The sequence below is a fragment of the Littorina saxatilis genome, unplaced genomic scaffold (assembly GCF_037325665.1).
Source record: "Littorina saxatilis isolate snail1 unplaced genomic scaffold, US_GU_Lsax_2.0 scaffold_475, whole genome shotgun sequence".
Lineage (NCBI taxonomy): Eukaryota > Metazoa > Mollusca > Gastropoda > Littorinimorpha > Littorinidae > Littorina > Littorina saxatilis.
This window is the reverse complement of record NW_027128015.1, coordinates 84,071-97,727: the sequence shown is the minus strand read 5'-3', so window position 1 is coordinate 97,727 and position 13,657 is coordinate 84,071. Positions and strand designations below refer to the sequence as shown.

The following is a 13,657-nucleotide window of genomic DNA, read 5'->3' as shown; positions in this document are numbered from 1 at the left end:
TAACACGCTTCTGGGTTCTTGGATGCAGGTAAAAATAATGGTCTAAGTTGCTGGCCACATAGAGTAATATCGCAATATCCAATGCATGCTTGTTTCAATTCAGCACCTCCGTTACCTGCAAGTGTCTCCCCACAGTTGTCATCTGAATTATATAATTACCTTCATCATAATGGACAGTGTTCGGAAATAACTCTGTCAGGTTTGTATGTGCTATGAAAGAGTTGTTTCTCTTGGACACATTGACCCAAGCCTTCCCACGTAACATTGTATTGGCCGTGCAATGATATAGCGAGCGGCTTGTCTCCACTCGTAGTGATTGGCTGATAATGTCACGTGGGAAAGCTTGTTTCAATGTTTGCAAGAGAAACAACTCTTTCACAGCACATACAAAGCAAAGATCGAACGCGGCAGCGACAATTTAGCTAGAGTGTGTCAAACGTGACAACCATCGAAAATGGAATTCACAACAATGTGAATCAGTGTCAATAACGCGTGTGCCCTCCGTTGTGTGCCAGGCATTCAACACATCGTTGGCGCATGGAGTGGATCAGGTTGCATATGAATGCTCTGGGAACTCCATTCCATTCCTGCTGGAGCCATTGCAGCAGTTGAACCAGATTGGCAGGAGGAGGGTGAAGTTGCTGTACCCGACTACAAAGCTCGTCCCACATGTGCTCTATGGCGTTCAGGTCCGGGCTGTTGGCTGGCCACAGCATCCTGTTGACCCTGGCCTGCTGGATGAAGGTGTTTACAGCTGCAGAGCGATGGGGAGGTGCGTTGTCATCCTGAAGAATCGCACGAGGGCCGATCGCTTGGAGGGCTGGAACGACCTGGGGTTGCAGGATCTCATTCTGGTAGCGGACACCGGTCAAGTTGCCCACTACATGGTACAGAGGTGTCCTTAGACGTGTGCTGATCCCTCCCCAGACCATCACAGAGCCTCCGCCAAAACGCTGTCATTCCAGAACAGCGCCTTCTGCGAAGCGCTCTCCGCGACGCCTCCACACTCGGATGCGACCATCAGCATGTTCCAAGCAAAAGCGGGACTCATCTGTAAACAACACCTGAGCCCACTGCTGACGTTGCCACCTCACATGTTGAGTGCACCAGGCTCGGCGAGCTGCTCGGTGATTAGCAGTCAGGGTTGTTCCTCGGACTGGACGCCTTGCACGCAAGCCAAAGTTGTGTAAGCGGTTTCGGATCGTCTGACCACTAACAACAGTGTTGGTGGTAGCTTGTAGGCGTTGCCTAATGTTGTTTGCCGTAGCCATTCTTTGTTGCATGGCCTGCCTCTGAATGAAGCGATCCTCTCTTTGTGTGGTGACTCTGGGCCGACCAGAACGTTGTCGCTCCTGCACTCTTCCAGTTGCGTGGAATCTCTGTTTTAGTCTGATGATGACAGAGGGAGCCACTGCAAGCCTCTGGGCCACTTGCCTGGCAGCAACACCGTCTTGTAGCCATCCTATTGTCCTTCCTCTATCGGCAGATCGCTCAGCCTTTCTTCGTGGGTGCATGTTGCTACCGTGCATAATTGTGTCAGCGTGTCAACCTTTAAACACAAGCTGGTGAGCGATGTTCATAGCCAGGACCCTGTTGTAGCACGTGCATCACAACCTTTTGCCCTGGCATGCGTTCCGCAAATTTCATGGGGCTATAAAAAACACCCTTTTTCTTCCAAAATGCAGAAGCTTTTGAGAAGTCCCACAAAGGGAAATAACTCTGCCTGCCAAACAAAATTCTAGGTCAAGACTCATTGTTCATTTGTTAATTCAAACACATTAATCTTTTAATTATTATGTCGATGTTTAATTTTTTGGCAATTTTTTATAATTAGATCCGTTTTTTCAACTGATCCTTAACTTTTTTTGAAGAGTGTACACACCCCACAGACTTATTTCAGAACACCGTCCATTATGATGAAGGTAAATAAGATGAAGATGACAACTGTGGGAAGACACTTTCAGGTAACGGACGTAATGTTAATATAAAGACAAAACCAAACAAACTCGCATTGGATATTGGGATTTCTAGTCAAAATGACATTAGGTTTGTTTGGAACTCTTAATTATGAGTGCAATTTACAAATAGTGAGGTTTCCTTTTTTCCACTCTCCTTTTGTTTGGTCTTGAGTCCCCTTTGTTTTCGAAATTAGCCTTGGAATTTGTAAGCTTACTGGATTTGGATCGATGTCGCCATCTTGAATTTGTTCTCAGGCGATATCTGTAAATGAATGAGTCACAGGATCCCTTTTTCGTCAGTTACATAAATAATGTTTTGATCTAGCATACCATTCAGTGGTAAGATTCAAGAACAGTGTCCCAGTGTCAACTATCTGCCATCTAGTTATGTCCCTTGATGAACAGGAAATAACGTTTACGGAATAAAATTGAATTCCAAGTCAAAATTGTCATACCCACAAGTTTTAGTACTAACTTCTAGAATCCTGCCAAGGTTATCTTCGCCTGTACAACGCCATTACATTGCAACAGCTTTCTTGAATTTGGGATGCAAAATTCGCATATCACCCGAAACTATATATACATGTAAAATAAACCCCATGGCCCAAACAAGAAAATCATGTGAACCGGTATTTCATTAAACTTCTTTCAGAAAATGACGAAGGAATTCTTAACACATGGCGACTACAACGTTGTGATCGTAGACTGGGGTTTTGGGTCACTCGCACTCTACGGGCAGGCAACTGCCAACACCAGAGTGGTTGGAGCCATGATAGCGCAGCTGATCACCTTTATGCAGGTAAATGCCTTGAGTATGATAGAGGCAGGATAGTGTTTTAAAAACGTCAGAACTTCATGTATTCATGTTTGTAAATGTAATAATCATGGTTGCTTTCTGGAAACTCAGTTTTCCTTGAGCTAGACCAATCTGCGAACACTATTTTGAGCTTTGTCAACTGATGTTACTCAGCTGTTAGACCACACATGCAGCGTGTCTAATTCTTGCTTTCGGAAAAAAGTAACCTATTGTGCATACTCAGGGTTAGACAAAAACCACTGCTAATTTTTCTGAACGAGAGTTCAAAAGAAGCAGAACTGATCAGTACGTTCGCAGATCTATACCAGTGCGTATGTATGCGTAAGAGCGTATATATGTTTTCTCGAATGTGTTTGCGTCTGTGTTTATATCTGACACTGTCTGCATATCTATCTGTCTGTCTGTCCAGACAACGACAGGCGCAAAACCGGAAGACATGCACATTATCGGACACAGTCTTGGCTCACACGTCGCCGGATATGCTGGGGAGAAACTCCGCTATCTTGGCAGGATTACAGGTAATTACAAAACATTCCGGAGTTTGAGTAATGTAGTTGGTGACAAAGTGAAGCAAAATCTTGAACCTTATAAGTATGTTTTGAGTAGTATCAAATTGAGTTGTATATCGCAGGCTGCCTGGACACAGTAGAGCCGTACTTTCAGAGCACAGACAACATGTAAAGACTTGATTCTTTAGGGACGTCAAATATAGGACGCAGCATGTTGTAATGTTATGTGTTAAGCCCCTACAGACAAGGTGATGAGACTGGGCCCAAGTGACGTCAGATGATAACGTATCATGATGTAATGTTGTTGACCTACGATATATATGTCGTGATATTGTGTGTGACAGGACTGGACCCAGCAGCGCCGTACTTTCAGAACTTGATCAAGGTGATGGAATTGAACCTCAGTGACGTCAGATGAATGACATGTCATGACGTAATGTTGTGTGTTACAAGACTGGACCCTGCAGCACCGTACTTTCAGAACTTGGACAAGGAAGTGAAACGACGTCAGATGTATGACATATCATGACGTAGTGTTGTGTGTTACAGGAATGGCCAGCAAAGCCGTGCTTTCAGAACGTGTACATGGTGATGAAACTGAACCTCAGTGCTAATGACGTCAGATGTATGACATATCATGACGTAATATTGTGTGTTACAGGCATGGATCCAGCTGAGCCGTACTTTCAGAACTTGGACAAGGTGATGAAACTAGCCTCAGTGACGTCAGATGTATGACATATCATGACGTAATGTTGTGTGTTACAGGCATGGATCCAGCAGAGCCGTACTTCCAGAACACAGACAAAGTTGTGAGACTGGACCCCAGTGACGCTCTCTTTGTTGACGTCATTCACACTGACGCTGCAAGCTTCTACAGCCCTGACCTAGGTATAACGCATCTCAACCACCCTCTAGCCCACCCACCCCCGCTATCCTTTTGGTCTCTTTTATTTGTTTATTTATCTAGTTTTTAAATCGCCGACTTGTATGGACTACCACTCCATAACATTTTAGTTTCAGAAATGCAGGCGTACAAATGGCACGACGTGTAGCAATGATGTTAACGTTCCTCACACTTTTGAAAACTTATTCAACTATCTATGTCATAAATGTCAATGTCCATGGGAAGCGGTTTCGATGGCAGAACATGATACATGTGTCGCTTTATTTTTTCTTGTTAATTGTTGTCGTTTCTTTCCCTCAACTCTCGGTGTCGAATAGCATTAACTGCTGAAGAGACGACAAATAATAATAACCAATCCTCAACTCTGTTTATGATTATTACAATACTTATTTTTAAATAAAAAGAAGACACACCAGGTACCACGTAAGGTACTTGTTTTTATCAATATTTCGGCAAACGATACTTATTTTTGTGTAAAATGCAGGTCTGGGTATGAACCAGGCGTGTGGTCACGTGGACTTTTACGTCAACGGTGGCCACGACCAGCCAGGCTGCGAGCAAGGTCCCATCTCACAACTTGCACAGCATGGACTTCTGGAAGGTACTGATTTATAACGATATACACTTTCTTACATCAAATCTCTATGTCTTGAATGTACGTTTTTGTTTTTTATATCGATTTTTTCCCCGTCCATCCCAGTTTTACTGGTTCAGACACAAAAGTCAGACGGGAACATTTCTGAACGTTAAACACGATGGGGATTCTGCTGAAGGCAAATTTCGTACAGCCAAAAATATTCCCACGAAGCAAGTTTTATTGCAGTTGTATGCGATAGAGTGTAAAAACAAAGCCCCATATAATTGCGCAAAAGCTCGATAGATTATGAGTTATTTAATCAAAATTAATGTTTTGGGGCTCAGTGACATTTGAAAAAACAGAATGGGGATTCCATAATTCTTTTAAATGTTTATATCATGAATTAAGTTGAATATTAATGGAAAAATATCACGAAAATGCATTCTATTCGGCAAACTCAATAAACATATAGGACTGGAAATGCACTTCAAATTTGGACCCAAGCTCTGTAGAGCAACCCTTTTGTTAAACTTTTTTTTAACAATATCATCGGATCCAAGCTCTGCAGAGCAACCCTTTTGTAAAACTATTACAATATTGATTTTAATGTGCTGCCTCAGGTACGCGAGAGTTTGTTGCTTGCAATCACATGCGCGCCTACCACCTGTTCAGCGAATCCATCAACAGCAAATGCCCGTTTGAAGGATACCGCTGCGCTTCAGAGGACGACTTTAATGTAAGTTATAATTGTTTAGTTGTTGTCTCCTTTCAAAAGGATGCGTTCGTCGGATAAGAATTTTCACTTCAAGATTATTTTGAAAAGACACTTGTGCGTATCGAATTTGACATTTCTACCGTGTGAACTGGTTTCTTATATAGTTATGTACTGTTGCGAAAATCTGACAGTACGGTTTATGGTGTCCATACAGAGTGGCAAATGTTTGGCGTGTAGTGGGGAAGAGTGTGGCTACCTGGGTATGCACGCTGACCGGGTGAAACCTCACCGCACACCCGCAACAAACAAGTATTACCTCAAGACAGGCAGCCGTTCTCCTTTTTGTCGTAAGTTCTTACTATGTATGTTTCATTCAACCCACTGGCAGATGCACATTCCCCCAACCTCCCCCTGACCAACCTCCCCCTGACCAACCTCCCCCTGACCAACCTCCCCCTGACCAACCTCCCCCGGACCCCACACACACCTTTGATCAGTTTGATGAATGAAGCTTCAGTGGTCTATTTTTTTCCTTCTAATTACAGTTACGGTATTATATTTTTGAAGAAGGTATCTGTACGTTTTGGCTTAAGGAAATATATATGTTTTGTTGACGGAGGGTCTTGTCTGGTAAGTGCCTGCCTTTTATGTGAGAATGGGTAAAAGGAGCCCCTAAGCAGAAATGTAGCTTTCAGTCATTAATTATGCATGCACTTTATTTTTATTTTTTTTCGTTCTTTCTGTTTGTCAGTCAATCAATCAATCAATAGGAAGCTTATATAGCGCGTATTCCGTGGGTACAGTTCTAAGCGCTTGTCGAAGAGTTGTCAACACAGGACTAACAAAGAAACTAAAATCTACAGACGGACACAAACCCTATCACACACTAGCAAACCCTGATAAACATACAACAAACAACTGTTTAACAACAATGTACACATCAATAGCTAGGTCCAAACAAAATAATATCAAACACAAATAAAGAAAACACCTCTCACAGAGCACAGCACAAGAATGTCTTTTGGGGCACAACACATCACTGTCGAACATGAAAGTCGCAGCCAGCTACGGGAAGAACTGAGTCTTCAACCTACTCTTGAACGCGTCAAGAGAGGGGCTCTGGCGAAGCTCAAGCGGCAGGGAGTTCCAGACGGAGGGGCCCGCGGAGGGAAATGCACGCTGACCAGCTGATGCGAGTTTCGAGCGAGGGATGTGAAGGCGGAGTGGGTCAGCAGCAGAACGAACGGGACGGTCGGAGGGCTGGGTGTACAGGTCCAGGGAGGATTGAAGGTACTCGGGAGCAGAGTCGTTGAGACACTTGTAGACCAGAGTGGACAGTTTGTAGGAGATTCGGGTGTTGACAGGGAGCCAGTGCAAGGAGCGAAGTAGGGGGGTGATGTGGTCTCGCTTCGTCTTCCTCAACGTCAGCCTGGCAGCAGCGTTCTGGACTCGTTGTAGGCCATGAATAGATGAGGCGGGGAGGCCAGCCAGAAGGGAGTTGCAGTAGTCCAGACGACTGAAGATGAGGGAGACAACCAGTTTGACACAGGCGTCGTGGGTGAGGTAGCGACGGATGGAGGCGATGCGTCGTAGGTGGAAAAAGCAGGTCTTGATGATGAAGGAGATGTGTGTCTGCATGGAGAGAGTGGAGTCAAGAAAGACGCCAAGGCTCTTGACAGCAGGGGAGAATGGAACAGTCGCGTCATCCAGCTGGAGGTCGGTCACAGTGAGGGAAGCAATCTTCTGTCGTGTTCCAACGAGAAGGGCCTCTGTCTTCTCACTGTTCAGCTTCAACTTGTTCTCAGTCATCCAGTTCTTGATGTCAGTGAAACAACTGGAGATGGATCCCAGGAGATGGTCAACGTCCTCCGGCTTGGCGCTGTTCTGGAGCTGCGTGTCATCGGCAAAGGAGTTGTAGTTCAAGCCGTGGCGTTCGATGACCAGGGAGAGGGGTTGGGTGTACAGGGTGAAAAGGACAGGGCCGAGGACAGACCCTTGTGGGACGCCGAAGCGGACAGGGACAGGCTGAGAAGAGAACGAATCAGTGGTGACAGTCTGAGAGCGGTTCTGGAGGTAGTTCCGGAACCAAGAGAGGGCGGTGTCGTGAATGCCGAACGTGGAACTGAGGCGATCGACGAGTAGCTGATGGTCGATCGTGTCGAAGGCCGCGGAAAGGTCCAGCAGCACAAGGGCAGAGACGAGACCGCTATCTGTTGCGTTCAGGAGGTCCGTGGTGATTCGCAGGAGCGCCGTCTCGGTGCTGTGGTGAGGGCGGTACGCTGACTGGTACACTGGCATCAGCGAGTTCCGAGACAGGTGGGCGCTCAACTGCTCCAGGATGATACGCTCCAGAAGCTTGGAGAGGAAGGGCAGGTTGGACACATGTACAGGACGGTAGTTCTTCAACTCGTTGACGTCAAGGCCGGGCTTCTTGATGAGTGGGCGGACAACGGCAGACTTGAAGCAGTCGGGAACGACGCCTGTGGCCAGGGAGATGTTGATGATATCTGTGATAGACGTCAGGAGCTTGTCCAGACACTTGGTGAAGAGGAAGCCTGGCAGGGGGTCTAGCTCGCAGGTCTTGATGGCCGTCTTGGTGATGAGTCGCTTGACGTGGGTTTGAGTGACAGGCTGAAAGCACGTGAGGGGGGAGCCGGAGAAGGAGGGTGAGGGTGGAGACGGGACGAAGGGCTGCTGATCGAGTGTTCTCCGAAGCTTGTCAATCTTGTCCTTGAAGAACTCCGAGAATAACTCCGGGATATCTTGTGGTGGGTGAGCAGTGGGTAAGGGGGCAGCGGGGGAGGAGCCCAGGAGAGAGGACATGATGGAGAACAGCTCCCTGGATGATGAGGCGTTGGCGATGCGGTCGTGGAAGTGCTCGACCTTGGCAGCAGTGATGGCTTGCGTGACTCGAAGCAGCGCATTCCTGAGAATCTGCCGGTGAACCTCCAGGCCAGATTGTCGCCATGCACGCTCCGCTCGCCGTCTCTTGATCTTAGCGGCTGTGATGTCCTCAGAGAACCAGGGAGTCGGCTGTCGCTCAGAGACTGCGCATAGGGATGGCGGGGCGTGTTTGTCGAGGAGCTGGCGCAGAGTCAAGCTGAAGAAATGGGCGGGGTCAGAGGACGGGTCTCGCTGGGCAAGCAGCAGGGCAGCTTCGTCTCCAAAAGCATCTGTCTCAATGTCTCGTAGCTTGCGACGTGTGACCATCTTCCGCTTCTGTGCTGGCTTGGTGATGTTGACGACGAAGTTGATGGCAGTGTGGTCGGAGACAAGGTGGTCGTTGGCGACGAGGCTGGAGACCAGATTGTCCGAGGGTCGAGTGACAATCCAATCCAGGATGTGGCCACGGGAGTGGGAGGGAAAAGGAACGACCTGGTCCACACTGTAGCTGTCCAACAGCGCACGGGCCCGCTTGGTGTCAGCGTTGTCAGTCTGTCTTTCTGTCTGTGTGCATGTCTATCTTTATTTCTTCCCTATTTACTTCCTTTCCTATCTTTTCATGTGGTTGACACTCGTGTAATGTTATTGTGTCACAGGCTATCATTATGAAGTTGCCTTGACCATCTCTAACTCCCACTACTCCCGTGAGGAACGCGGAGATATGTACGCCAGGGTCACCGGAAGGGCGGGCAGAATTGAGGAAGTTAAACTGACAAAAGAGTAAGTATTCAGCAGAATATTGTTTTGATTGCATTTATATTATACTTTATATCAGCATTGTTCGGGACCGGTAGGCGTGGTGGGGAGGGCAGAATTGTGGAAGTCAAACTGACAAAAGAGTAAGTATTCAGCAGAATGACTGTTTTGATTGCATTTATATTATACTTCATATCAGCATTGTTCGGGACCGGTAGGCAGAGGGCCAGAACGGACGTGTTTGCATTGCCGTTCACAAACGTTGAAAATATTTACGTACATTAAAGCTTACGTGTAATTGAGTTTTTAGCTTGGGGTTAAACCGAAGTTTCCATTTTAAGGAGTTGTGGGTCGGACCAAAGCAAAGGGTTAATAAAATAAGACATGTAACCCAACGGTTACAGCTCTTTGCAACTCGAATCAATACTTTCTTTCACTGTCAGTCAAAAAACAAAACAGAAACAAAAAAGTACAATTAAAATGCCGAAGAAACTACGGATCATTTGGGGTAGTTGACATATATCTGCATCTGCAGCGAAAACTTGTACGGTAGACTACCACACCTTGAACGTATTAAATGATAATAATTATATAACTGGAGCATATTTCTAATTCTTGTGAAGATACAGTATGTTGGAATAGTGGGCATTCTACCAAAGACGCACACTTCAACAGTTTAAATATTCGATTCCGGGTAAAAGTTCAAGTTAACTTTGTTTATTTTTGATGTTTTATTTCATCTTTTTCAGCACCATGTATATAAAGCCGGCAAAAACCTACACATTTCTTCTGACATCACAAGTAGAGCTCGGTGACGTACACGACGTCAACTTCCGGTGGGTGCACGATTCGTCCTTTTTAGATATTGGATCATGGAACCCTTTTAACATTCGACATCCAACACTGTATATTGACAAGGTGAAAGTTGACAGTGGGGAGGCCAAGAAAACGTAAGTATTGCATAGTTCTCTTCCTCTTTCTTGCTCTCTGTGTCTCTTTTTGTTGGTCAGTCTCTGTATTATATCTTTCCCTGTCTGTTTGCCTGTCCGTCTGTTTCTCTCTCTCTCTCTTTTTCTCTAACTCTCGCTCTCTCTTACACTGTATGTGTGTGTGTGTGCGTGCGTGTGTGTGTGTGTGTGTGTGTGTGTGTGTGTGTGTGTGTGTGAGAGAGAGAGAGAGAGAGAGAGAGAGAGAGAGAGAGAGAGAGAGAGTAAAAGAGAGATACAGACAGACAGACAGACAGACAGACAAGTACAGACGGAGACATATTAAAAACAAGTCGCGTAAGGCGAAATTACTACATTTAGTCAAGCTGTGGAACTCACAGAATGAAACTGAACGCACTGTATTTTTTCACAATGACCGTAGTCCGCCGCTTGTGCATAACGGAGTGAAACTGACGAGCCTGTTTAGCGCGGTAGTGGTTTCGCTGTGCTGCATAGCACGCTTTTCGGTGCCTCTCTTCGTTTTAACTTTCTGAACGTGTTTTTAATCCAAACATATCATATCTATATGTTTTTGGAATCAGGAACCGACAAGGAATAAGATGAAATTGTTTTTAAATCGATTTCGGAAATTTAATTTTGATCATAATTTTTATATTTTTAATTTTCAGTGCTTGTTTTTAATCCAAATATAAACATATATATATATTTTTTGGAAATCAGAAAATGACGAAGAATAAGATGAAATTGTTTTTGGATCATTTAATAAAAAAATAATTTTAATTACAAGTTTCCGATTTTTAATGACCAAACTCACTCATTAGTTTTTAAGCCACCAAGCTGAAATGCAATACCAAACCCCGGCCGTCGTCGAAGATTGCTTTGCCAAAATTTCAATCAATTTAATTGAAAAATGAGGGTGTGACAGTGCCGCCTCAACTTTTACAAAAAGCCGGATATGACGTCATCAAAAGTATTTATCGAAAAAAAGAAAAAAACGTCCGGGGATATCATTCTCAGGAACTCTCATGTCAAATTTCATCGGTCCAGTAGTTTAGTCTGAATCGCTCTACACACACACACGCACAGACACACACACACACACACACACACACACACGCACACACACACACACACACACACACACACACACACACACACACACACACACACACACACACACACACACACACACCACGACCCTCGTCTCGATTCCCCCTCTATGTTAAAACATTTAGTCAAAACTTGACTAAATGTAACAAAGAGACAGAGAGAGAGAAGAAAAGAATTGGCTTTCAAAAAACCACTAGTCAATGACTGTTCATGTCAACAGTAATTTAACAAATGTCCACGCCAACAGTAATTAAATCCGATTCATCTTTTTGACAGTGTGACCTTCTGTATGCACGGGGCTGCCGTGGAAACCGGTAAGACTATGATGATTGCCGGCAAGTGCTGAACTACTGTTACAAGGTCAAGCTGACCACACCAGAACTATGTTTCAGGCCAATGGAATTCAACGAAATCTTTAAAAAAAAAAAAAAAAGTATATTGTTTGAATCTATGACTGTTCGGAAATAAACATGCTTTAAACACAGTCAGACATTCAAATTCAAATTGTTGTTGTTGTTGTTGTTGTTGTTGTTGTTGTTGTTGTTGTTGTTGTTGTTGTTGTTGTTGTTGTTGTTGTTGTTGTTGTTGTTGTTGTTGATGGTTGTTTCTGATAATCAAGATGAAACTATAATTCCATTTATAAATATTTGCAAGCATGTACGCAGCTTTGGATTTTTAATAGATATATATGTCGTGCCCGGAATTGCTGTCTACGTGTGGTGATACCAAAGGCATTTGAGATCTTTAAAACCCAAGACTGAGTCTTCAAAGTATCTGTGATATTAACACCAATTGTGCCCCGCTAGAGAGAGAAAAAAAAATGTAATTGTGATCTTGGCGCGGCTAAGCACAACATATGGGTTGCATAGACGCGCTGATTCAATGACAAAATCAACATCAGGCTTTGCATACGTGTGTTTGGCTGCATACAAGATTATGAACTTTGGTGTGTGCAATGCATTTTGTAAAATGATGTTCAACTGGTTTTTTTTGGTTTTTTTTGTTACCTCAGTTGCATGCAGGATGCTTCAACCCATATTTTTTGCCCGATTTTTATATTTAGTCAAGTTTTGACTAAATATTTTAACATCGAGGGGGAATCGAAACGAGGGTCGTGGTGTATGTGCGTGTGTGCGTGTGTGTGTGTGTGTAGAGCGATTCAGACTAAACTACTGGACCGATCTTTATGAAATTGGACATGAGAGTTCCTGGGTATGAAATCCCCGAACGTTTTTTTCATTTTTTTGATAAATGTCTTTGATGACGTCATATCCGGCTTTTCGTGAAAGTTGAGGCGGCACTGTCACGCCCTCATTTTTCAACCAAATTGGTTGAAATTTTGGTCAAGTAATCTTCGACGAAGCCCGGACTTCAATATTGCATTTCAGCATGGAGGCTTAAAAATTAATTAATGACTTTGGTCATTAAAAATCTGAAAATTGTAAAATAAAATAAAAATTTATAAAACGATCCAAATTTACGTTTATCTTATTCTCCATCATTTGCTGATTCCAAAAACATATAAATATGTTATATTCGGATTAAAAACAAGCTCTGAAAATTAAATATATAAAAATTATTATCAAATTTTTTTTTTCGAAATCAATTTAAAAACACTTTCATCTTATTCTTTGTTGGTTCCTGATTCCAAAAACATATATATATGATATGTTTGGATTAAAAACACGCTCAGAAAGTTAAAACGAAGAGAGGTACAGAAAAGCGTGCTATCCTTCTCAGCGCAACGAATACCCCGCTCTTCTTGTCAATTCCACGGGCACTGCCTTTGCCACGGGCGGTGGAGTGACGATGCTACGAGTATACGGTCTTGCTGCGTTGCGTTGCGTTCAGTTTCATTCTGTGAGTTCGACAGCTACTTGACTAAATATTGTATTTTCGCCTTACGCGACTTGTTTTTTTTACATTTAGTCAAGTTTTGACTAAATGTTTTAACATACAGGGGGAATCGAGACGAGGGTCGTGGTGTATGTGTGTGTGTGTGTGTGTGTGTGTGTGTGTGTGTGTGTGTGTGTGTGTGTGTGTGTGTGTGTGTGTGTGTGTGTCTGTGCGTGTGTGTGTGCGTGTGTGTGTGTAGAGCGATTCAGACTAAACTACTGGACCGATCTTTATGAAATTTTACATGAGAGTTCCTGGGTATGAAATCCCCAGACGTTTTTTCATTTTTCGATAAATGTTTTTTATGACGTCATATCCGGCTTTTTTGTAAAAGTTGAGGCGGCACTGTCACACCTTCATTTTTCAATCAAATTAATTGAAATTTTGGCCAAGCAATCTTCGACGAAGGCCGGACTTCGGTATTGCATTTCAGCATGGAGGCTTAAAAATTAATTAATGACTTTGGTCATTAAAAATCTGAAAATTGTAATTAAATTTTCTTTTTTATAAAACGATCCAAAATTACTTTTATTTTATTCTTTATCATGTTCTGATTCCAAAAACATATAAATATGTTATATT

The 13,657-nt window shown here is 43.8% G+C and overlaps 1 protein-coding gene across 1 annotated transcript; it reads left to right on the top strand.

Annotated features, from left to right (window-relative positions):
• On the top strand, positions 1 to 11,663 carry LOC138956386 (pancreatic triacylglycerol lipase-like; the record flags this gene model as incomplete). The annotated part of the gene is given in 10 exon segments (XM_070327753.1): positions 1 to 28; positions 2,611 to 2,757; positions 3,185 to 3,293; positions 4,053 to 4,175; positions 4,676 to 4,792; positions 5,389 to 5,504; positions 5,698 to 5,830; positions 9,023 to 9,146; positions 9,872 to 10,072; positions 11,456 to 11,663. Coding segments are annotated over 10 exon segments (1,168 nt in total), but the record flags the coding sequence as incomplete, so codon positions are not given.
• Positions 11,664 to 13,657: the final 1,994 nt, after the last annotated feature.